Genomic DNA, 26,977 nt, shown 5'->3' on the forward strand with positions numbered 1-26,977 from the left:
CAGAAGCTGATTTAAATGATAGGTTAGTAGATCTGCAATTTCACATTTGGAGTTCCTTCAGAACTCTTGGGTGAATACCATCTGATCCTGGTGACTTAATACTGTTTAATTTATCAATCTGTTCCAAAACCTTCAAAAACAAATTAACTAAGTTCATGGAAGATAAGTCCATCAATGCCTATTAGTCAAGAATGTCAGGAACACAGCCGCATACTCTGGGTGTCCCCAGTCCTCTGTCTTCTAGAAGCTGCGAGTGGAAAAGAGGGAACAGATCACACGATGATTGCCCTGTTCTGTTCATTCCCTCTGAAGCATCTGGCACTGGCCACTGTTGGAAGACAGGATACTAGGCTAGATGGACCACTGGTCTGATACAGTATGGCCTTTTTATACTCTTATGACATATACAGAAACAGTTCTGTCATTTTTGTCTTCCCTGCCACTACAAATTTATTGGCAATTGTGTTGGTTCTAAATTCCCAGGCAAAAATGTTGTGAATATCTATCAATTACTTAAATATGAGTTCTTTAACAATGTAGTCTTCTATTAAAAAACCCACACAAATCCTGAAAAGACAGAGATAATTATTAGGATCATACAGTTATTAGAACATACAGAAAGGTACAGTTAAGGACACCAAAATGACTTAGCATTACTCCCATCCTTCACAGATCTGCCACCATCAGCAAGTATTGCATCTTGTGTATAAGACAGACACATTTTGATACAGGACACTTGAGGAAAGACATTTTGATACAAGTTTAAAGAAATTCACAACTTTGGCCTACAGATTTCTTAAATACATTAAATCTACTTAGTGCATAATTTGCCTCTGGAGTAGAGAAAACTATTGGCTTAGGTTTTGTACATAACATAACTTAAGTTCGTGGTTCCCCACTCTTCCAAATTTGAGCTTTTATTGTATATGAGGGCTAATTTTCATCTGGACTTTTAGGGGATTTATGGCTACATGTTTATATTATGTCTCACATTATAACAACACTTTCACATTAGAAAGTCTGTATATCCTGAGAAATTGTCCCAAATAACCTTCCTGATTGTAGTCAGTAGTGAAGAGATGTAAAATCTTCTTTTCTGACCACTGGAAGAGAGCTAATGTAGAGGGAAAACACAATGGATATATTTCTGGAATAGTCACTATCTTGCTAAGTGGCTTCTTTTTTCAGAATAAAAAGATGTTAAAGAAAATTAGAGTTTCTAGTCCTGTCCATTTTGGATTTAAGAAAATCCAAACCAATGTTAAGTATTAGTTCAGAAGTGAGATCACCTCATTCTTGAATCCTTAGATCTTCCAAATGACTTGATTTGCATTAAGCCTTCCAGAAAAACTCTATCCTTCCATAACATCATATTTATTAAATTAAAGGGCTTATAACAGAAGGCAATCTCAACCTCTAAGGATGGGATGACCAGGATCTCTCCATATTTATCCATTGGAGTGTTAAGTGACACACTTTCAGCAATATCTCCATTTTTTTCCAGAACATTTTTGCTAGACTTCCACTGCATAGCTGGAAGGTGGGTATGAAAGGCATCTTGATATTTAAATGTATATATGGAGATATCTTCAGGAACAGCCTTTTCCATGTCCCTCCAGTAGACATTCCCTGAGGAATTGTACCAGTACAAAATAAATCTCAACATTGCTGTCAAATGCTAAAAATTGAAAGGGAGCCAAGCTCATAGACAGCTAAGTATACAAAGAACATCCCACTTTAGTCTTGGATAAAACTCATTCTATAGATAAATCTGCTCACCATTTAATTTAATTTCCTTAAACTATTTGGCAGTTTCATGGGAAGCAATGAAGTCACCTAAATAAAACTTATTAAGGTCACCATTTTTGCAATATTAATCCTGTGCAGCTAAAATCTGGATTTTCTCCCTAGTCTAAATCTGCAATATCTTTGTCAAAACAGATTGTAGTAATATTTGAACAGTGTGTCACACCTAATGGGGACATTAATATTTTCTATGATTAAAATTATGTCAGGCAAATTTTAAACTTATTGTGAGACAACTAATCCACACAGAGCACTAAATAAATGGATTTTGGAACGTTAATGTGACACCCTGACAAAACTCCATTTTCTCTAGGACACAAATTAATGCATAAATAGATAGGAGGGTCAAAGCTAGAAATGCCAGCAAATCACCTACTGATAGAACCATGCAGAGCTCCATTTCTTGTGACAAACATGGTCAAGATCTCACACTGCAGATCATAAGTAACCAAACTTACAGTGTGACAGGGGAGGGAAGGTAGTGTTGCCTAATTCCCCACACCATTTTGAAGGCTTGAGCTCTGATCCCACTCATTTTCTTTTGCTTCAGCTGCTCCTCATCAGGATGAACAGCTAACTTTAAGGTCTTTGGCCCAAACAGGTGGACGTAGTGAATAGCCAGCTTTCTCTGCTGCTGATTGTCTCAGAAAGGGATGTCTTAAAACTTCCTGCAGGAGATGAACCTAGAAACAATTAAAATTGATAAGCCTTTCCACACAATAGTTTTCTTGCTTCCCTGGAGGAAAACATACTAAGCCTTGAACTCACTCAGAGAATTACTCCTCTGATTGCCTATTTCTACTACTATTGGAGGGTAGTGCTGGTCATAGTGTTATGAACACAACACCCATTTCATTAGCTCCATAAATACAATTAGTAAGTAAATAAATAGTTTTACCTCTGAAAAATCATTCACTTCAGCTTTTTGCAATGCTGATTCTGCCATCCAATTCCTAAGTACGTATCTAGCATTGATACCTGAAATCAAAGGAAAATCCTGGTGAATTCAATTATAAAAGTTCAATGCATACCATATAAAAACAACATGTATTTCTTGAATATTTTAATTGAAACGTCATTTCAAAGGTTTAGTACACAAATAAAAAAAAAACCAGTGGCATAACAGAAAAAGAAAGGAATGAATCTATTAGCTGTATTTTTTATAGCTAGTGACGCCACAGTATCATTGCTCTTTGTTTAACAATATAAAATAATTACAGAAGAATATTTAGATTTAAAAAAAATTTTTAATGGGAGTTTGAAATATGTTAGCAAAATGCACTTCATGTGAAGCGTGAACTTGACCTATTTGTAAGCAACGAGGCTACAAATAGAGAGAGAAAAGGGTGGCATTAAATACTATGATGCAAAGGAGATTGCTCAGTGCCGATCACTAATTCGCTTTTCATTAGTGGTTGGCATATTGAAATTTGGATTCTTGAAGCCAAGTCAGAGAGGTGATTCTGCATAAATTATTCTTTATAGGCTAGTATCTTTGGGGGAAAAATATTTATTTAGATTTAAAACTATAAAAAGATGCCTATCCCAACACGCCTTAGGTGCCTTTACATCTTCACTAATTATGAAGTACAATGAAATTCTAGCAGTATTGAAATCATCATTCTATCCAGACTCCTTTCCACCCCTTTACCATTCTGGGAAGCACAGCCTCAGCCCTTTCTAAAAGCCCAGTGAAACAGGTGTCTTTTGCTGCAGGCCCAGGAGATCACCAAATTTTGACTATTTCTGAACAAGGGAGGAGGCAGGGGGAGAAAGTTCCAGAGTCCTGGAGCCCTCAGAGGGAACGCCCTCCCAGCTGGCTCCCTTTCTATTATAGTGAGGGGGATCTAGCTTGGATGCCACTGCCGACTGCACAAGTAATGACTATTGTCAATTTATTTTTAAAGGTTATACAATTCATTATAATAATAATAAATCATGATATTGTTTAATGACAAAAAGGGCTGAATAATGTTAGTGAGAATAAAGTTATACTCAGATATTAGTTTCTGAATTTTTCTTGAGGTTCACACATCAAGATGCAGACCAAAAAAAGCTTTCAAAGCTGAATTTATGTAGCAGTCGTTTCAACCTACACTTTTGGTTTGTGATTCTTGTATGTCTTTCCTGTGCTTTATACAGCTGTGTTGCTCTTACTGTGAGTAAATAAAGCCATTTTTTGCTTTCCATTGTTATCATGTTGTTATGATCCAAGAAGTTGAATAAAAGCAAAGAGGAGGCTAAAAAACCTAAGCTAGTTGAAATTCTAAACACGCCACATTAAAATGGGGCATAAGTGGGCTCAGGAATCAGTACTCTCTCCTGAACAGCTTCAAACAACTTGGCAAATGGAAGCATCATAATGATAAAAACATCTTTTCTTTCAAAACCTGTTGGAAGCATCCATGATAGCCACATTTCTTCACTGACACGTTCCAGGCTGTTTATACCTAATAAGGGGCAGTACGACAGACTTTAAAAATGAGAATGCTGAATTATTAGTCCAGTATCTCTCTTCCAGAAGGAAGAGATGATAGACTACAAAGGAGTTTATCCTGGATCTTGGGATCAAAAGAAATTATTTTAAGCAAACTAAGACTTTAATTCTCAAATTCCTGGCGGATATCATTGGGCCTCTCTTTCAGTAAGATTTCTCTTTCAATTAATAACCAAAAGACTGTCTAAGATTAAATCTGCTTCTTAAACCTGTTAAACTCCTAGTATAAAACTTTATATGACATATATAGGACCAGTGTATTTTCCCAGGATCTATAGCTGACTACTCCATAGGAGATCAATCAGCAATATTAGACACACTATTAGCCTTGGTCTTGTCATGAAGGGTCTATGATTTTTGCTCATACAACTAAGGCTCATCTGTTCTAATCAGCCTTATTTGGAAAGGGGAGATGTTCTAGATCATGTCCCAGTAATTTTAGTGTGAATAACACTTGTTTCAAGCCATAGAAAATGTTTACAGAATAAGAAATATTTCTGAGGAGAAAAAAAAATCAATATAACCTCATAAAATATGCTTGGAAATAGTCCTATTGCTTATTGTTTGAGGGGGGAAAATACAGGCAAAATATCACTGATAAAAACCTGAACCCTAAACAAATCATCTCTCAGCTTGTCCCTCATTATGTTCCTTACTGATATTCTCTCATTTTTATTACTGTGCATGATTTATATCAGAACTGGGAATCAAGAAACTGAAGCTGCTGGAAATAATATTTCTGATAAAGAAATTCAACTTTTGTCATTTTAGGTTTCCTACAATGCTGTTTTCTTCTGCCCTTTGTAATGGTTTGATACTATGGAATGCTTTTGTTTGTTTGCAAATGTGTATCTTGTAGGTAGCAGGTCAGCAACTAAGAATTCACAACAGATATAAACTATTGCCCTGATCCTGCAGAGATCAGTGGGGTTCACCCTTACAGTAGAACTGCATTCACTTTTGATGGTTCCCTTTGCAGAATTAGGGCCTAGTACAATAAACACACTTCCCTGGTAATAGGCCCAATTTATAAAAAGCATAACTAAACCAGCTAATAGCTGGTATTTCTTGAAAATCTAACTGCCTATGCAGTAGTTTAAACAGAAATTGTATGACTATACAGTGACTCACAATTCTATTACATTCCTTATTTTGGGAATCGGACATTGGCAGTTTGAAGCAACAAGACTCATTACAGGCAACATAGCAGAATAGGTTGACGCCTTATGTTATTTAGAAAAGGGAGTGAACTACACAATTGAGTAGAAACTCTGGTTTCGAACTCTCAGCTCTAAAGGCTCCCCAAAACAAAGCAGACTAGCAATGCTGCAGAGGCGAAGCTCTCCTTCAGAGTAAATGTGCAGTCTGAAATCTCAGGCACTACATTTTGTGAACCAGCTTGAAAATGATTTTCACCCCACAAATAAACACATTGTTAGACAGAGATAATACTGCTGCTAAAATGTATGTTTCATCAGAGTGTTCAGATAAGTCTCAAGCGCTGTTTTCCTTATAAAACTTAAAAGTATTTACTTATTAACAACATTCCTTCCTGACAGCCTTTTTTAATTTTAAAAAGACAGTATTACTTTGTATGCAATTCAATGCTTTTTATCCATTAGAAACAATCATTGAGTAAGCCTAACACTGTCCCAGTGAGGTTGGTTTCTTCACTTTATGGATGAAGAAACTGAGGCACAGAGTGGTGAAATAATTTGCCCTATATTCTACAGCAACTTAGAGGTAGGGTTAAGAATAGAATCCTGCCTTAACCACTAAAGCACTGCCTCCCTCCAGTCCAATGTGAGCTACTTTGTCCAAGCATTTGATCTAATCCATTAAATTGCTTTTCAGGAATAAACTAAAAATATAGTAACAATATAAAAGAATACTGAAACAAATGGGAAAGTAACATGACTCAAAATAAAATAACAATTGATATTGAAACAAGGAGGAAATACAAACTCTATTAAATAATATTGGTCCCAAGTATATATATATCTTGAACAATCTCAAACTGACAAGTTTGACAATAGATTATCTCATCCCTTCTGTATAGGAAAAAAAGTCAAGAATTAAAATTAGATAGTATTAATCAAGGAGTTCTGAGGGAATTTAAATAAATTCTAAATGAATCAGGATGAAATGATTGAGCTGTGAACAAAAATATTCAATCTTTTAATAAAATCAGCTTCTATGCCAGAGAATGGGAAGGTAGCAGATACTATACCGATCTTTAAAGAAGTTAATGGGGAAGTTCTGGGAATATTCAGCAACCAGTCCTTACTTCAGTATCACATAAACTGGTTGAAAGGACAACTGAGAGGATAATTATAAAAGAACTAGATAAAATGGATATGAGAGGAACAAACCAGCACAAATTCTGTAAAGAAAAATTGTGCCTTTCTGACCTACTTGAATTCTTTGAGCTGGTCTATGAAATTGTGAATAAAAGAACGTGACAGAATATATTTGAACTTTAAAAAATTATTTGACACACTAATAAAAGGCTGTTAAAAAGCTAAGCAGTCAGAGTGAGCGATAAAATATCATCAGAGATTAGAAACTAGCTATGAGAGAGAAACAGAGAAGGAACAGATGATTAATGGAAGCTTTTGGAGAGCGTTGTGGAAAATTTCCTGGTGCAAGTGCTGGAGGAACCAACTAGAGGCCGTGCTCTCCTTGATCTGCTGCTCACAAACAGGGGAGAATTGGTAGGGGAAGTAGAAGTGGCAACCTGGCCAGCAGTGACCATGAGATGGTTACGTTCAGGATCCTGACATAAGGAAGAAAGGAGAACAGCAGAATACGGACCCTGGATTTCAGAAAAGCAGACTTTGACTCCCTCAGGGAGCTGATGGGCAGGATCCCCTGAGAGGTTAAAATGAGGGGGAAAGGAGTCCAAGAGAGCTGGCTGTATTTTAAAGAAACCTTATTGAGGGAGCAAGAACAAACCATCCTGATGTGCAGAAAGAACAGCAAATATCGCAGGTGACCAGCTTAACTACGAAATCTTCTGTGAGCTTAAACACAAAAAGGAAGCTTACAAAAAGTGAAAGCTTGGACAGATAACTAGGGAGGAGTACAAAAATACTGCTCGAGCATGCAGGAGTGAAATTAGGAAGGCCAAAGCACAATTGGAGTTGCAGCTAAGGGACGTGAAGGGTAACAAGAAGGGTTTCTATGGGTATGTTAGCAACATGAAGCAACATGTTCTACAGGCATGTTAGCAACAAGAAGGTGGTCAGGGAAAGCGTGGGCCCCTTACTGAATGGGGGAGGCAACCTAGGGACAGACGATGTGCAAAAAGCTGAAGTACTCAGTGCTTTTTTTGCCTCTGTCTTCATAGACAAGGTCAGCTCCCAGACTACTGCACTGGGCTGCACAGAATGGGGAGGAGGTGAGCAGCCCTCAGTGATGAAAGAACAAAGTTCAGGACTATTTAGAAAAGCTGGACATACACATGTCCATGGTGCTGGATGTTATGCATCCGAGGAAGCTGAGTGAATTGGCTGAAGTGTTGCAGAGCCATTGGCCATTTTGTTGAAAACTCGTGGCAATTGGGGGAGGTCCCGGACGATTGGAAAAAGGCAAATATAGTGCCCATCTTCAAAGAAAGGGAAGGAGAAGGATCCGAGGAATTACAGACCAGTAAGCCTCACCTTAGTCCCTGGAAAAATCATGGAGCAGGTCCTCAGGGAATCCATTTTGAGGCACTTGGAAGAGAGGAAGGTGATCAGGAACAGTCAGCATGGATTCACCAAGGGCAAGTCATGCCTGACCAACTTGATTGCCTTCTATGATGAGATGACTGGCACTGTGGATGTGGGAAAAGTGGTGGACGTGATATATAAAACGGTTACTTACCTTCTGTAACTGTTGTTCTTTGAGATGAGTTGCTCATGTCCATTCCAAGCAGATGAGCACATGCCGCGTGCACAGTCAGAAGGCTTTTCCCCCAGTGGTACCCGTTGGGTCGGTGCAGGTACCCCCTGGAGTGGTGCCTCCATGGCACTGTATATAGGGCCCTGCTGACCCGCCACCTCTCCACTTCCTTCTTGCTGATCGGCTCTGACAAGAGGGGTAGGAGGGTGGGTCTTGGAATGGACATGAGCAAGACATCTTGAAGAACAACAGTTATGGAAGGTAAGTAACCGTTTTTTCTTCGAGTGCTTGTTCATGTCGATTCCAAGCAGGTGATTCCCAAGCAGACCAATGGAGGAGAGGTCGGAGTTCACGATATTGCTGACTGGTGCACTGCTCTACCAAATGCAACGTCATCCCTGGCGTGCTGGGTAATGGCATAATGCGAAGTATATGTGCATACAGAAGACCAGGTTGCAGCGCTAGATATTTCCTGTGTGGGAATGTGAGCCAGGAACGCTGCTGACAAAGCCTGAGCCCTCATGGAACGCACTGTTAGAGCTGGGGCTGGCACCTTGGCTAGCTCAAAACACACTCTGATACAAGAGGTAATCCAGGATGAAATCCTCTGAGAGGATACTGGGAGTCCTCTCATCCTATCTGCTATAGTGATGAAAAGCTAATTCGATTTACGAAAAGATTTAGTTTGCTCTATACAGAATGTCAATGCCCGTCTGACATCCAGGGAATGGAGACTATGTTCCTTGCTGCTGGCATGCGGTTTTGGAAAGAACACCGGCAAGAAAATCGCCTGACGTGTGTGAAATTGAGAGACCACCTTGGACAGGAAAGCCAGGTGCGGGCGCAGCTGTACCTTATCCTTATGAAATACTGTATACAGGAGCTCTGAGGTTAACGCTTTGAACTCAAACACCCTCCTTGCCAAGGTAATAGCGACGAGGAACGCTACCTTCCACAAGAGGTACAACAAAGGACACGAAGCTAAGGGCTAAAATGGGGGATCCATCGATTTTTTGAGCACCAGGTTAAGATCCCATGCTGGGACTGGATGATGTACTGGAACGTAAAGTCTTTCTAAGCGCTTGAGAAAACAGGACATCATATGGTTGGCAAATATCGAACGGCCCACTTCTCCCAGGTGGAAAGCAGAGATAGCTGCCAAGTGTACCTTCACAGATGCAACCGACAAACCTAACTTCTTCAAGTGCAGTAGGTAGTGCAGTATAAGTGGCAGCAGAGCCTGCATTGGAAGAGTACCTTTTTGTGCTGACCACACCAAGAACCTTTTCCATTTAGCTAAGTATGCTGCTTTGGTGGATGGCTTTCTACTACCAAGGAGAAGCTCCTGTACTTGCTCCAAGCACTCTGCCTCCCTCAGGTTCAACCATGCAGCTTCCACACTGTGAGATGAGGTGACTCTAGGCTGGGGTGACGCAGCTGACCATGGTTCTGCATGATTAAGTCCCAAACCAATGGCAGGGTGATCAGGCTGTCTACAGATAGCTGCAGCAGTGTTGTATACCAGTGTTGTCTGCGCCACGCTGGGGCTATAAGTATAACCAAGGCCCTGTCTCTCCTGATTTTCAGAAGGACCTTGTGAACAAGAGGAAACAGAGGGAACGCGTAGAACAGGTGGTGAACCCAGCTAAGGAGGAATGCATCTGCCATGGAACCCGAGCTGTGCCCCTGGTAGGAGCAAAACTGGTGATACTTCCAGTTGGGCCATGTCGCAAAGATGTCTACTTGGGGAAATCCCCACCTCTGGAAAATGTTTCTCATGATAGCCACATGGAGAGACCACTTGTCGGTATTGAAGGAGCAGCTGATATGGTCTGCCAACTTGTTCTGGGAGCCAGGAAGGCAGGACGCTTCCAGGTGTATGGAGTAGACGATACAGAAGCCCCAGAGTTTGTTGGCTTCCTGGCACAGAGGAAAGGAACGTGCCCCCTTGTCTGTTTATATAGAACGTCGCCGTGGTGTTATCTGTCAACACTGACACCTCCTTCCCTGCCAGGTGAGACTGGAACGCCTGGCAGGCCAACTTGACTGCCCGTAGTTCCCTGACATTTATGTGGAGTGACAGCTCCTCTGGGGACCAAAGGCCTTGAGTACTCAGTTCGCCAAGGCGCACTCCCTACCCCAAGGCTGAAGCGTCCGTAACCAGCACCAATGATGACTGTGGCCTGGCAAATGGGACCCCTTCGCACACATGTCCAGGGTCGAGCCACCATTGAAGGGACTCTACAACCTGTGGTGGGAGACAGACCACTCTGTCCAGACTGTCCCTGTGAGGGTGGTTGACCGACGCCAGCCACAGCTGGAGAGGTCTGAGTCGCAGGCTCACATGCTGGACCAAGTACGTGCAGGAAGCCATGTGGCCTAGAAGCATTAGGCAACTTCAAGCTGTCACGGTAGAAAAGATGCTGAAAGTCCTTATTATGGAGCCCATAGTCCGGAAACGAGACTCTGGCAGCAGAGCTCTGGCTCGGACTGAGTCCAGGACTGCCCCATGAATTCTATTCTTTGCATGGGCACTAGTGTTGATTGCTCACATTTAGCTTCAGATCCAGATTAAGGAAAGTTGCCCATATTAGGACGACTTGGGCATTTACTTGCTCCCTGGAGCGGCCTTTGACTAGCAAATCGTTCAGATATGGGTATACTTGGACACCATGCCTCCTCAGAAATGCAGCAACCATGGCCATGCATTTGGTAAAGGCTCTCGGAGCCGCCGATAAGCTTAACCAGGAGGACAGCAAATTGGTAGTGATTGCGTCATAGTACGAACCTGAGAAACCTCCTGTGGGAGGGTATTATTGAGAGATGGAAGTAGGCATCCTTTAGGTTGAGGGCAGCATACCAGTCCCCCGGACCCAGAGAGGGAATGATCGCAGCTAGGGAGGACCATGAGGAATTTCAGCTTTCTTATGAACTTGTTGAGATTCCACAGATCGAGGACAGGCCTGAGGCCCCCTTTTGCCTTCAGGATTAGGAAATATCTGGAGTAGAATCCCTTTCCCCTTAGCTCCTGAGGAAACTCTTCTACCACTCTTCTATCTCTTCTTGCACTTCTCCTATGGGAAGTTGCTCATGAGAGGAGCCCCTGAAGAGGGACGGGGAAGGGGGCTGGAAGGGTGGGGCAGAACAAAACTGGAAGGAGTATCTCACTTCTACCATGCGCAACACCCATTTGTCCGATGTTATTCAGGCCCAAGCATGGTAGAAATGGGATAATCGGTTGCAGAAAAGAGGGACAGGATCTGGTAACTGTCCCGGAGTGTTGCCCTCAGACGTACCCTCAAAAGTTTTGTTTTGGCCCTGGCGGCTATTTTCCTGAGCCTTTGCCAGTGTTGGGCAGCTGGGGCATCCTGCACTTGATATTCTTGCCCCTTTTCCTGGAGAAGTCCTGCTGAGGATGCAGTGGATAAAACCTATGGCCAGACTGGGGCTTGAAGCGCTTCCTCTGTGTGGAAAGTGTATGCAGCCCCAAGGATTTCAAGGTCGCCCTAGAGTCCATGAGGCTGCAGAGCTTAGAGTCTGTTTGCTCCGAGAATAGCCCCACTCCTTCAACGGGAAGGTCCTGGATGGTAGACTGAACTTCAGGCGGGAGGCCTGACATCTGCAGCCAGGAACTTCTTCTCATGGCTAGTCCCAAAGCCATAGTTCTTGTTGCAGAGTCTGCCACATATAATGCGGCCTGTAGCGATGTCCTGGCTACCGCTTTTCCCTCCTCCAACATGGCTCTAAACCCAGTCTTGGACTTGGCTGGAAGGTGGTCTTTGAACTTGGCCATCGTGTCCCATGAGTTGAAGTATCTGCTGAGAATCACCTGTTGGTTGGCAAGTCTGAGCTGGAGGCCCCCAGTGGAATATACCTTCCTCCCGAATAGGTCCAGTCTCTTAGGCTCCTTAGCTTTAGGTGTTGAGCCCTGCTGCCCCTGCCTTTCCTTTTTGTTTGCTGCAGACACAACGAACAAACCAAGCTGAGGATGAGTGAAAAGGTACTCATACCCCTTAGAGGGAGCAAAACATTTCCTCTCTATCTCTTCTGCTGTAGGTGGGATAGAGGCTGGTGTCTGCCACAGTGTCTTTGTTGTGGACTGGACTGTCTTAATCAGAGGCAGATACACCCTTGAGGGATCTACCCAGGGCTCGCCTTGGCACCAGGATCCTCCTCTTCAGCACCACACCACCGTCCCCGTGCATCCACTGGCCTCAGTGCTGCGTGGCATGGTTCTGTGCTCCAGAGTGCCAGCTGCCTGGCTCTTCGAGGCTATCGAATAGGGGCCCCTAGGCTGAGACCCTTAGGCTTGGTGGTACACCCACGGGGGCCAGAAGGGCCATTGCTGGGGAACCTGCCACTGCATGGGCCAAGGTCCAGCGGGGGATGTTTGCCCCCTATCCTCCTTGTAGTACCGTCTCTCCGACCTGCGCCTCCTTGAGGTACCAGAGTCTACCTCTGAGTCCAATGATCTGGACTCTGATAGTGGGGAGACCACAATGGCGCCGAGGTTGCTGTGGCCTGAGCGGTGCCACGGTACAGGGGACCGGTGCCAGGCAAGGGCGACCAGCGTCAAGGAGACAGCATCCAGTGCCAAGATGCAGATGACCAGTGCCGAGGCACAGATGACCAGTGCCACGGAGAGGGTGATCAGTGCCAGGGTGATGGGATCGGTGCCGAGGGATCCGCAACCGGTGCCTGGGGAAAAGCGATCTGTGCTGCATCATTGGTGGCTTGCCTCTAGATGGCGCCATGATTAGCGGTGCTGGAGGTCTTGAGTCTGGCACCCTTTCTCCCAAGATGGGGGACTGCTGTGCTGTCATGGCAATCAGATCCCATGCCGCCTCAAATGTATCCGGCATGGAGGCGAGATCCAGCTCTTCCACCTTGCTCTCCTTTGCCGGGGACCCAATGCTCACAGGTGCCCTCTGCGGATCCTCCGTCAACAGTCCTGGGGATCTTTGCGCTGAATGCATCTGTGGGCACGATGGACCAGCATCCTTGTCCATAGGTCACATCGTAGGAGATCGCCCAGTCCTCCCTGTGCTTTTTATAGGGCACTGGCGAATGGGAATGGTGCTGAACTGGCTCTGGCGCCAGTGAGTATCAGTGCCAAGGTTCCCTCTGTGTCGAGGTCTTCTTCAGCGCTGGGTCTCTAATGGACACTGGGGCACTGCGTACCGACGCGCCCAGAGGGCTGCCTCCATGAGGATTTGCTTCAGGCGTGCACTTCTCTCCTTACAGCTCCTCGGTCGAAACCTTTTCCAGATCTTAGAACGGTCCATCTGCTGCGATTCTCCTAAACACGTTAAGCAAGAGTCGTGCGGGTTGCCTTTCAGTATAGACTTGTGTCAGGATTTGCAGGGCTTGAAGCCTTGGGCCCGAGGCATACCCCAGACCCCCTTACCACTACTTAACTACAAACAACAGTGACTGACTAACTATTTACAGGAATCACTAAGAACAATGGGAATGCTTGCAGAAGGAAGAAGACTGAAGCTTCCAACAACCGTCACGGGCAGTAAGAAGGAACTGGAGAGGCAGCAGGTTGGCAGGCCCCTATATACAGCGCCATGGAGGCACCACTCCAGGGGGCGCCTACACCGACCCGACGGGTACCACTGGGGTAAAAATCTTCCGATGACTGTGCACACTCTGCGCGCACATCTGCTTGGAATCAACATGAGCAAGCACTCAAAGAAGAACTTGACTTTAGCAAGGCTTTTGATACGGTATTCTTGCCAGCAAGTTAAAGAAGCATGGGTTGGATGAATGGATTACAAGGTGGATAAAAAGCTGGCTAGATCATCGTGCTCAATGGGTAGTGATCAATAGCTCAATGTCTAGCTGGCAGCTGGTAACAAGCGCAGTGTCCCAGGGGTTGGTCCTGGGGCCGGTTTTGTTCAACATCTTCATTAATTATCTAGACGATAGAATGGATTTCACCCTCAGCAAGTTTGCAGATGACACTAAGCTGTGGGGAGTGGTAGATATTCTGGAGGGTAGGGATAGGATACAGATTGACCTAGACAAATTGGAAGATTGGGCCAAAAGAAATCTGATGAGGTTCAACAAAGGCAAGTCCAGAGTCCTGTACTTAAGACAGAAGAATCCCATGCACTACTAAAGACTGGGGATCTACTGGCTAGGCAGCAGTTCTGCAGAAAAGGACTGTTACAATTAACAAGAAGCTGGATGAGAGTCAACAGTGTGCTCTTTTAGCCAAGAAGGCTAACAGTATATTGGGCTGTATTAGTAACAGAATTGCCATCAGGCTTGTGGGGCTCAGGTTGTGGGGCTAAATATTGCTGTGTAGACATTTGGACTCAAGTTGGAGCTCAGGCTCTGGGACCCTCCTACCTTTGAGCTCTGCAAACCGTCTCTGCAAAATATTTCAACAAATCTGCATTCTCCAATGGAAAAAAGCTCTGTTGGAGAATTTCTGACCAGCTGTAGTCTTGATCCATAACTGGGACTCCTAGTCCCTATAGCAACACAAATAATAACTATAATAAAAACTTATTGCAACATTATTGACTGCTTCTTTAATATACATCTTCCAAAAGTACATGTAAAATTATAATAACCATCCCTTAAAAGGGATAAAACTTTAGCTAGAACATGGGGATCCAAAATATGAAGCACAAAATAAAGTCAATACCCTAACAGTAGTGGTAATTTGTGCCACACTTAGTCTTTTATATCTTCTGGATAAACTACAATCTAATCTCCTATTTTCACTGGAATCAATGAAAGTTTTTGAAAGAAGTACCTAATCAATATCTAACAAAGGACTATGGCTACATGCTGCAAATGCAATTACACACGTGAATAAAACTTTCATTCAACAGCTGCCAAAGCAGCATGATAACTAAAGACAAAACCTATAATACTTTTGGTGCAGAGTAAGATCACCATCTTACCATGACTGTGCACCATCTGTGCCTCAAAATTTTCAATAGTTCAAGGTCTATATGCAAACTTTTCACAGATTTAGCACAGTTTACTGTGGATCCACAAAATGGTCAGGCAAAATCTCTCCCTAAATAAGGACCTCAGGGGCCCTGAATATGTAACAGAATAGCTGAAAACAAAGCACTAACAGTGGATAATCTCAAAAAAACCCTCAAAAAACATTTTTCCCCACAAAACTCGATCAAGCATACAAATTTATGATACGCCTAGGAAAATAAACAATCATATTTAGTAATTTTGATGCTCATAACTTTACATTATTAAGTGTTAACATTAATAAAAAAGCCCTTCCTTTGCTAGTGAAAGCCAACAAAGAACAACTATGCCTACTACTAATGGAAATAGTCAAAACCTCCTTCAGGGAAGCACACTACCACACTCTTTAAAAAACAAAGTTCACCCAATCCTCAAGAAGCCATCATTGACCCTGAAGACCTCTCCAACTAGCATCCCATCTCTAACTTCCCATTCATGAACAAAACAGTAACCACCAACCTCCAACAACCAGCTAACATTCTGGATGCCTCCCAATCAGGGCTCACACCAGGGCTCTCAACACAGAGATAGCTCTAGTGGCACCTATGGCCACAGACACAGGTAAGATCTCCAGGCTTATGTTGCTGAACCTCTCTGCAGCTTTTGACACAGTGGACTATGTAGTATTGTTAACCAACCTACATGACATGGCAGGAGCAGATGGCTAAGCACTACAGTGGCTCTAGTTATTCCTTTTCAGCAGAACTCAGAGTGGGGTGATGATTAAGTGCTTCTCTCCAAAGACTCTCATCTCCCTCCCTGCAGGAATCCATACTATCCCTTTTTCTTTTCAATATCTTCAAGACAACTGGGGGAGATAGTGAAGTGCCATGGGCTCAGCTGCGAACTATATATATCTCATTCTCAACTAATGCAATCACCATCACTACTGTGACAACACAATCCTTATAAAACATCAGCTCTTGGATGAAGAGCAGCTGGTTCAACTTGAACCAAGGCAAGACCGATGTGATGCCCCTTGGAGAAGGGAAAGGCTTTGAAAAACTAATCAAGCCATTGTTTCCACCTTTCAGTGAAGGCACACTGTCTCCATTTACCAAATTAATGTGAAACCTCGGGGTTCTGACTGACTTCTCACTAAGCACGGAACACCAGGCAGCATCAATACCTAAAACTGCCTTCTTTTTCTTCCAGCTTTCTAGGAAACTTAGCTCTTTCCTCGACAATAAGGATTTGGCCACAGTGATCCATGCGCTTGTCTCCTTCAGGCTGGATTTACTGTATCTGAAGCGGAATGTGGAAACAATGCACAAGCTCCAGCTGATATAGAATACAGCTGGCACAACTCCTCCACAGGACAAGCCATCATAAAGACATCAGGCTCTGATCAAGTCCCTCCACTGGCTCCCAAACAGCTTCTGATGATATTTTAATGCTTTGGTCCTAATCCTCAAAGCAGTTAATGTAGTTGGGGCTTGATCCATTAAAGACTGAATTTTGACCTAATATAATAAACTGCAGAGACAGCTGCACTCCTCTGGGACAAGGTAGATCCCAAAGGCCAGGACAAAATGCATGAGAGTTGAAGAGATATGGCTACTGAGTAGACTTCCAGAGGAGATTAGGCAAATCCAGAGTCTGACTGTCTTTAGGAAATGCTGCAAACATTCCTCTTTGAAAAGGTCTTTCCACCGTATGGCACTCACAACACTGAACCTCCTCCCTCTATTTAAAAAAAAAAAAAAAAAAAAAAAGATAAGTTAATAAAGTCTAAAAAATCAACACGACATGCTCTACCCCTAGTAGCAATTTTACCTTGAAAAGGAAGAAGAGACAGAGACTCCATGAAGTCCACTACAGACTTTGCTATTGCTAATGATTTTAGAGGGATGGCAGTCAGATATATGGTGATGAGCAGCAGTAGTAAACTTTAAACTAGGATAAGAAAATTATAGGATTTTAAAAACTGCATGTTGATACAGAAGTAAACAGAAGTTACAGTCTGAAGTTTTGTCAGTATTGCTATGACATCTTTAAAACAATGCATAAATGAGATATCAATATGATGTAAGCAACAGAAATTGGCCTTTTGATAATAAAACAATGTTGTAGTTATAACAACATTAAATGCAAATCTAGTAAAAAAGAGTGGTCTAGTGATTATCAGGAGCTGGGAGCTAGGATTCTTTGTGTTTATTATCAACTCTGCTAACCGATTCATTCTGGAGCTTTGAGCTACACACTTAAATTATGTGCCTCGGTTTCCCCCATGTGATGTGGATAATAACAATTACAACATTTATCCTACTTGACAAGTGAAGCTTGTTGATTATTAATGTACTTGTAAAGTGATTTGAGATCTTTTTATGAAAGGGCTATAGCAGCAGTAGAAATATGGATATTTCTGAAAGAAGTACTATTTTCCTTAAGAGTTAAGATTTCATAGATATTGTAAATCCCACTTATAATGTTGGGCGTTCCAAAGCTCCAATGCAGATGTACTTGTTGAGTTATATTAGAAGCAACATTACCTCCCCAATACACATCTGTGTTAGAAATAGGGTTATTCTAAATCCAGGGTGAAAGGCTCACTGAATCTAGCTATCAGAATCAAAGTAAAGTCCACTATTTGATATCTGAGATATCAGGCTAGATTCTCTCAGGCTGTATCTGCTTCTACCCGCCCTTGCCAGGAGATGAATTCCACTCTGCAGAACAGTTCAAGTTCCTCGCTGATGCAGAAATGTGCAATTTGCTCCTCTCTCTGAACCAGCAGAAGTGGTTTCAGTCCATTATCTCAAACCACAGTGATAAACTTTCAGTTCTACCAGTCAATTTACATAAAGAAAGCTGTTCCCACAATGGAAAGGGCTAGAGACTTCAGATTTTTAAATGAAAATTTAAATTAGTCTTGGCTTTCAGGGAATGTAAACACCAGAGGAAGCATGGATTCCACAAGCCAGCTTCCCAGGAGCCAGCTATGAGCATTTCTAATTTCTACTTCATTTTATGGAGACTGTTGGGAAAAAGGGATAAAAGCAACAGCTTCTTATTTCAACATGTTCAAAGCTTTTTTGTATGAAAATGGCAACAGATGCTGCATTTTAATTCCTGATCAATAGAAAAAATGATGCAGAAAAGTAAATTCAAAAGTTTAGATAAGCATTCACAGAGCAGTATATTTGGCTTTAATCAAATAGTGAAATGCAGAATGATGTGATATATCTTGACCTTTGAAAGCTTAGAAATATCAATTAATAATGCTTGTTCATGAATATCTTCCACCTAGATTAAACTGCATTAGCAACAGTTAGTCATTCACTTTTTCAGTAATTATGAAGAGATATTTTAATTTAAAGTAAACTGTGATAATTTACACAAAAAAAAGTTTGACGAGAATGTGCAGATCATTTTAATCTAATTAATGTAAACTCAGTATAAAAGGAGTGAAAACAGTAACTGAAGAAGGAATAAGCTTCATTAATTTTAAGTCATGAACTTCATTACCATTTGTTCAACTGAAGTAGGTATGTACAGTTCTGTCAGGATACAGTTAGCCAGATTCTGATCTCAATTACACAGGTGTAAATCTGAAACAATTACATTGAAGATTAACAGAATTACTCCAAATTTTCAGCAGTGTAACTGAGACCAAAATCTGGCCCTTATTTTTTTTCCCATAAAAATGTACTTTTTAGTGCTCCTGAAAGGAATAGCCCTAAAGAACTATGTATAGTGCAGCTAGGCACCACTTCCAAGTGTGATAGATCTTTTGGGTTGTTTGGGGATTTTGTTTGGAAACTGAAAAGACTCCCATAAAATACAGTTACCCAGTCCTTCCCTCCCACAAAAAAAGCTGAACCTTGCACAGTACCCTAATAGTCACAGACCCAGGCTCTGTATAACCTGCGGAAAGCAAATGTACATACTTCTATTCCGAGTGGACAATTGTGATACTCTAACTATCAAAAGATTTCCTCCTTTCTTCAGAGCAGTGCCATGTCACAACCACAGTAATTATTTCAATGAATACCCAGTGCATGGATAGCATGCTTCTGTGACTAAATTGTTACCTAACAATTTCCACTTGCCTGAAAAGGTCTAAATTCTTCTATCAATTTACTTACCTGTCATTCTTTTTCTTCTTTTACTGTCTGAATCACCAATGTTACTATATGGGCAAAATAAAAATATATATATATTACATGAATTTTGTGCACCTTAACTACTCTTATTGATACATTTCCTTCTTTTCCCTTTCATTATAATTTCCTATCCTACTATAAATAGAAAAAAAAATCAATAATACCATCAGTTGAACAAGAATTAAACAAACATAATGGTACATCTATTTTCCCTTTTATTCCTCTCCTAATATATTTCCAAGACATCATTCAGAAAGTATTCTATCTCCACTTGTTTAGACACTTGAAGTACATATACTCCCTCAAGGTTTCTCACAAGATAATGCATTCAGTGCAAAGTGGTTGAGTGTAATTCTCATATTGAATATATTCTAAATGCATTCCATTTGACACTGTTGACCTAATTTCCTAAACTGCATATGATCAAATGCAAACAATAAACACTTATTCACTGGCACAAATGGTAAATTACAAATCTCACTGGACATTTACCAATGTAAGTATCAGATTTGTGGTTGCAAATATGACAAATGCATGTGTAGATTAGACACATAATTTTGCCATGCACTTGTGGAATTTATTTACTTTCTAAAATATTATATCCTCCTTCCATTGACAATAATAGGAGTTTTGCCAGTGTTTTCAATGGGAGCAGGATTAACATCCTAAGTGCAATTATACTCTGAAAAGGAGATATGTAAAAATAGTATTTTCTTTCTCAGCAGATTTGCTCCTCGTGTACATTTACTACCTGAGTATTCTCTCTTTAGTTTAAAGAGAATGATAATTGTCTTTACTTTAAAAATGTCCCATTTCTCATGTTTTACGACTGTCAGCCCTGCAGAGCCAATACAACTACGTAAGAGCAAATGGGGTTCTTTTTTGGCTTATGAAACAACAGAATTGTAGCTTGTTCCAACTGTGAGGCAGATATCTATGCAACCCACTGTCTTTCAATTTCACATTGAGTCACATCTGTGCAGTCCCCCATGTCGAAGGCAACAGGGTTGCACAAGTGTACATGAGAACAGCTCTGGGCCAGAAAAATGTATATTATTAGTGAGAGAACACAGCGTGACTTGAAAATCCCAAACTGAGTTTGCTGGATTGTCAGTTTAAAAAACAACCATAATTGTGAAGTGAGTAAATCTGCTATGGGATCACTGAGGGACACGAAATGCCAAACCCCATAACATCATTTTTACACAGTTGTGTTTCAGAACAGACCAGATTGTAATAAAACAGAATAAATATATATTCCAGCAATACAATTATCATGGAAGCTAGTGATAGCTCCATGCACATAGGCAAAAATGTCATGTAAAAACATGCTCAGAGTCAATACATAGTATTGGCTAAAGACCATGAAATATCTGACCCTGATCATTATAAGATTAAGTTTACCCCACCTAAATTCAACTGCCAACCATACTTCTGTTATTTTTAATTTGAAACTGTATTTATCTTACCGTCTTAATCTCAAGAGGTACATAGTAACCCAGTCTGAAAAGGACCTGTGTTTATTAAGGTCATGCAGAGCCCAAAATTCCTAAATGACAAGATATTGTTAATGGTAGATATACGGCAAGTTGTTACTTACAAGCAACAAACAAAGTGAACAGATTTGTAAAAGACTCTAGAACGTGAGCAGAGCAGGAAGCCGCAGTGCTTGGCCCTTAATTTTTCTTTAGTCTGCTTGCTTTGTGTTTCAAGCTAACCCATAGAGATGTTACAAGGGTATTTGCGCTGCCCTTGGCTGAGCTTTGTGCGCCTCAAGTCAGGCCCTTTTGTAAATCACTTATTTTACAGAAAATACAGTTACTGAAAAATATTTGCAAGAGGGAAGGAAAAAAGGGGGAAAAGGGGTTGAGAACTGAGGGGAATTGAACGCCTGGGGAGCAGGGGGAAAGAGAGATAACAAGACTGAGGAAGGGAATGGAAAAGAAGAGAGGAAATGGTGAAGGATGGGAGGAGAAAGAGGTCTGATAAAGGAGCAAGATGAGAAACCAGACTCAGGGCAGCCACTTCAGTGATGCAAAGCATCCATAAACAGGTTTCACTAACTGGTTAAACTGGGTTTAGAGTTGCTTTGCATTGTCTGTATGGGACAAAAAGCCAGAGCTTACCAGCAAAAATGAATAAACATTATAGAAAACATCAGACTAAAAGGAAATGGCCACAAATATGCATAAGAGAAGAGATACACCACGGTTCACAAAAGAAGGAAACAAAGAGTGAAGCAAAGAAAGGGAAGTGAAAAGAAAAAGAACAAAGGAGACAGTCACATTTTTGTGTTTATTAACATAAGACTAAAATGACACAATGAAAAACACATTTAAGTTTATAAGTAAGTGAAAGTCAGGGAAAGTGACTGGGTAGAAGGATTGGCTTGAACGACCAGTTTATGGATGGGAGGTGAGTGTGAAAGTCCAGTGTTCTTATGTGTGCACAAGAGAGTAAATGGCTTTAGCAGGAGAGTAGAGACACTCTTAGTTGAGAATACAATGGTGTTAGTTGCTGTTCTTACAATATTCCTGCTGGGTTTTGGCATGTGTTTATATTAGTTTGTGTGTGTATCTGGAAGGAAATGTGCGAGTGCTCTGCTGGTGTGTAAGAACATAACTTGCCACCGGCAAAGCATTCTTGCATAGATAAACTGCACGAATGTTTACTTTATATGTAAAATCCTTCTTTTCAAAAGTATAAATCTTCTAAACAGCAGAAAATTACATCTGATATTTCAAACCAGTTTTGGGGGAATCACAACTCCTGGGTTAAATTATTTCTACCTTAAACAAAATGCTTTTTCCTAGACAAATCTAAGTTGGCATGCATGAAGACAGTTTGTTCAACTGCTCAACCAGCACCCGCAAACACAACACGCATACCCAAATAAGAGCTGCAGAAAGCCCTCGGCCTGGTGGGATGTGATTAGTATACAAGGAGAAGAATAATGTCATCGATTTCCTGGGTCACCTTGAGCAAGACACTTAGTCTCTCTGTGCCTCTGTTCCCCATCTGTTAAATGGGGATTATGGCTCTTCCCTACCTTAAACCTCAGAGCAACCCATTGAGGCAGGTATCCTCATTTTACAAATGAGGAAACTGAAAAGCAGAGACTTTGGCTCAGATCATCTAAATGTCTGTGACATAGCTGGGAACAGAATCCATATCTCCTGATTTTCAATACACAAGACCATTTTGCCTTCCACAAAGATGCATTTGTACATCTGCTTTCTTGTCCTGAGCTAGATTCAGAAAAGGAGCAAAAAGGTCAAAAGTTAAGGAGAATCTGTAAGTTTTCTGGACAAGATGCAGCGTGCACTCCACACAAAAAATGTACTATAACTAGCCACAGTAAGCCTTTGTAAAAAGGTTTGTGTTTCCTTCCAGATTTCTTATCCATGAGTAGAGCTGTGTGTGGATACAAAATTTGTATCTGCATCCAAGTGTCATCCAAAAACATGGTCTGCAGATATAAAGTGATCCAGATGGGTAGCCATGTTAGTCTGTATACAGCAAAAACGAGAGTTCTGTAACACTTTAAAGTCTAACAATTTTAATTTCAGCAGGCATAAGCTTTCGTGGGCTTCAGCCCACTTCCTCAGATGCAGTTGGTAGAAATAATACAGCAAATATTGGCAACATATATAGGAGGCAACATATACACATAATCTAAGTTGGCATGTACACATATGCTGCCTCCTATATATGCTGCCAATATTTGCTGTGTTATTTCTACCAACTGCATCTGAGGAAGTGGGCTGAAGCCCACGAAAGCTTATGCCTGCTGAAATTAAATTCGTTAGTCTTTAAAGTGTTACAGAACTCTCGTTGTTTTTGCAGATATAAAGTTGAGTATCTGCAGATTTGCAGGGCTCTATCCATGAGTCCCCTTTGGAGAGTCTATACTATTTATTGGCTATTAAATTATTACTTGATAACCATTCTCCCCACAGTAAACACTTTAGTTACTTCTCCACTGCATTAAATGCAGTCTGTATAGTTTCCTAGCTCAACTTACAGTTGTTGGATTGTTTTTACCCATTTAGGCCTGGAAGTTACATTCAGTTGGAATTAGCGGTGGGCTGGGATGGGACTAGGGGCTGGGCAGGGGACACAGACAAAGATGTGTCCCCATGTTCTTAGGTTGTGATCAAGGCTAGTCTTGGGCCCAGGCTGGGGTTGGAGAGGGACCAGGCAATGGATGGGTCCATGGTAGTGATGGCCCATGGGCCCATTAGGTGTTGAGACCAGCCAGGCAGTGTAAATTAGAGCATGGGTAAAGGTCTTCTGGGGAGCTAGAAGATGGCTAGGGATGGCTCAGTGGACACATGTTAGGGCTAAGTTTGAGGGTGAGCTGGTAAGCCCTAGTTAACATTAGGTTAGGTGCCCGCATGGCCTGGGCTAGACTCAGGGCATGTCTACACTAAAAACATAAGTCAACCTACGTTAGGTCAGCTTACAGCCACCACAGTAATTACGGTGGTTCATGTTCACGCTATCCTTCTTCTCTTGGGGGTGTGCCAGGAATGCTTCCACCGACTTAAGAGAAGCAATGTGGGCTGCTGAGAGCCCAGGCTCTCAGCTCCGCATACAGCTCCCTACCAGAAGCCTGGCTACCCACCAGGTTCCCTATCCCCACATGGAGCCTGGCAGCTGCCCAAGCTCTTGGTTCCCTGCAGGGAGAATGGCTGTCCCTTGAGTTCTCGGCTCCCTGCTGGGGAGGGGGTGGCAGTGCTTCCAGAAGGAAGCTGACAGCCTGAAGGGCATCTGGGATCCTGGCTGGGAGCAGGATGCTAGGACCTGGGGGGGAACAGCCCGGCTGGATGCAGCGAGCCCAGGAGCAGCCTGGCTCTAACTGGAGTCCCCCATAGAGCCATGAAATTGATGAGAATAACAGCTAACAGCTGATGTAAGTAACTGCTGTGTCTGCACAGATACTGTGTTGCCTTGACTACACCGACCTAAGTCCTATGCGTCTTGTGGAGATGCAGTTATATTGGTGTAGCAGGGCAGTTACAGTTGTGGAGAGCCAAGCTGTAGCATGTACACTGACATAACTAGGTTGACATAATAAGGTGAGCTGCCTTACATCAGCCTAACTCTGTAGTGTAGACCAGGGCTCAGAGTGAAGACTGGCTAGTGGCTCCAGGCTGGGTGCAGCATGCTCTACTGAAGTCAGGGTTTGGGTTAGGGCTGGGTAAAACCCAGTAGGCCCTGGGTAGGGTTAAAATTGATGCAGGCAAGTGGGCACATGATAGTGATAGGGTTGGGGTGGGCCAATGGATCCAAATTAGGGTCCAGGCTTAGTACCTATTAGTGAGCCTATTTAAGGTTAGGGTAGGAGCTAATTTGTGGACCTAAACTAGAGTTTTGTTTATTACTAGTTTCTGGAGCTGGGCTGGTGTTAAACACACTAAAGATCTCAGAGCCTTTTGGATTTTTAAGTCTGTAGCTGAAAAGTGGAATTTCCTGTATTTTGTCCTTGCCTTTGAAATCTACCAGATTCCTGAATGCTTTGCTGTCATGGAAACCAATGGTGAAAGGCCTAAAATAGAAGAGGCAACTCTAACACAACAATTGTTTTACAAACTCCATTCTCCTCATTAAGAAAAGGAGGTTTTGTGTAAATGGCATTTAACTTAAAACAACCTATCCTGTTTTCATCACTTCAGCATTCATTTAATACTTGATAATACTTAGCTCTCTCTGGTGTCTTGCATATTCAAAGTTCTGTACAAACATTAATTAATCTAATTAAACTAAAATGAAATGTAATTAGAATCGATTGATTTGCATAGAAGCCATAGCTACTTCCAAAACTAGCAGAAATCTTGTCAATATTACGTAGTATATTACCTCAAATTACTATTTTGACTAATGTAAACCTTATGGGGTTTTTTATTTGACTTTACTTTACTTTTTTTTTTTTTTTTTTTTTTTTTTTTTTTTTTTTAAAGAAAAATATATCAAGTATGATCCTTTGCTGGTGTAAATCAATGCAGCTCCAGAGAAGACAATGACACCATGCCAGATTATGCTAGCTGAGGATCTGCTATAGTTTGTTGACTTCCAACTCTGAGACAAAGTGCAAGAAATGCTAATTTCCCCAACCACAACCTGTGTGTTATAGAGTCCTAATACTCCCTTTATCACATTTTCAAAATTAGGTGTCTGCGCTGCATGCACATGATATAGATGTGTCGTAGCAGATAACTGCAGGAGGGAAATGGCTAAATGCATGGACAGTAATCCATTTTGTACAGGAAACTGTTTGTTTTGCCTGTGTAATTACCTGTTTGCACTGATATGCACATTAGGCCTCATGCTGTACGGTACTCCACTCCCAATGAAGCTCACAGGAAGCTCTCTAAACTTTTAAGGATTGGAAACATACTTTGCATGCATAATTTAGTTACTTTTGGAAATTGAGACTTCAATCCAGTAAATACCCACACAAATGAGTAACTGAGTATTTGCACTGCACTGATGTGGGATTATTTAAATGGAGGGGTTATTCACCTTGTGTTAGTAACTGGAGTTCTTCAAGTTCTATGAGATGTGTCCGCCTATTGGTGCTCCACTTCAGGTGTGCTCACACCCCTTGTGCCTTTGATCGGAGATTTTTGGGAGTAGTATCTGTTCAGCCCGCACACATGCTCTAAGCTTCCTCATGCCCTGCTTCAAGGCTATATAGGGCAGTGCAGGCAAACTGCCCTTAGTTAATGATCTACCGTGAAGTCTCCAGAGGAAACTCTGAAGCAGAGGAGAAGGAGGGCGAGTAGTGGAGCACCCATAAGGGGACACATCTCATAGAACTCCAGTTACTATGCATGGTGAGTAACCTCTCCTTCTTTGAGTAGTGTCCCTATAGGTGCTCCACTTCATGTGACTACCAAGCAGTAACCCCAGCTAGAGAGTGGGACTTTGGTACCAAGTCCACGATTGAAAACATCACCGCATTTCCAATTGCAGCATCTAATCTAGAAGACTAGACCAGTGCATAATGCTTGGAAAAGGTATGTACAGAAGACCAAGTGGCAGCTTTACAAATTTCCAGAATGGGAACATTATTGAGTAATGCCATAGAAGTAGAGATTTCATGGAATGGGACAACACCGTAGAAGGAAGCTGTATATCTAAAGATTTATAGCACAATATGACACAATCAGAAATCCACATGGAGCGTCTGTGGGTGGAAATTGCTGACTCTTCGGATCTATCGACAATACTCAAACAATCTGGGAGACTTCCTAAATGACTTAATTATTTCCAAATAAAAGGCTATCACCCTTCTAACATCTAAAGCATGTAAATCAGTCTCTTCTTTGAGCCGATGAGGGTTTGGGGGGGAAAAACGGAAAGTGAATAATCTGGTTGATGTGAAATTCAGATGACATCTTGGGTAAAAAAATTTGGGTATAGACATAACAAAACCTTGCCTTTGAAAAATACTGTAAATGGAGGATCTGCTATTAGAGCCCCTAATTCTTCAACCTTATGAGCAGAGGTCATAGCCACCAAAAAGACTTCTTCTGAGAGAAATTAAAGAGGGAAGAGGTAGCCATTGGCTCAGAGAGGGGCCATAAGGCATCTAAGTACTAAATTCAAAACCCATAGAAGAGTGAGTTCCTTAACTTGGGCAAAAAGGTTTCCTGATCCCCTCAGA

At 41.8% G+C, this 26,977-nt stretch overlaps 1 protein-coding gene across 1 annotated transcript in view; it reads right to left on the reverse strand.

The window, feature by feature from the left end:
• Nucleotides 1–568: 568 nt before the first annotated feature.
• LOC137162500 (protein adenylyltransferase SelO-like) overlaps nucleotides 569–26,977 on the reverse strand; it is a 55,668-nt gene continuing 29,259 nt past the window's right edge. Inside the window, exons 16-19 of the mRNA XM_067562391.1 lie at nucleotides 20,775–20,854; nucleotides 19,288–19,331; nucleotides 2,705–2,784; nucleotides 569–2,489 (exon numbers count right to left, since the gene is read on the reverse strand). Of these exons, the coding sequence (XP_067418492.1) occupies nucleotides 2,367–2,489; nucleotides 2,705–2,784; nucleotides 19,288–19,331; nucleotides 20,775–20,854 (327 nt within the window). The 3' untranslated portion in view covers nucleotides 569–2,366. The remainder of the gene's footprint in view (nucleotides 2,490–2,704; nucleotides 2,785–19,287; nucleotides 19,332–20,774; nucleotides 20,855–26,977) is intronic.

The sequence above is a fragment of the Emydura macquarii genome, unplaced genomic scaffold (assembly GCF_026122565.2).
Source record: "Emydura macquarii macquarii isolate MOO-44397 ecotype Brisbane River unplaced genomic scaffold, CSIRO-AGI_Emac_v2 contig_2422, whole genome shotgun sequence".
NCBI lineage: Eukaryota > Metazoa > Chordata > Testudines > Chelidae > Emydura > Emydura macquarii.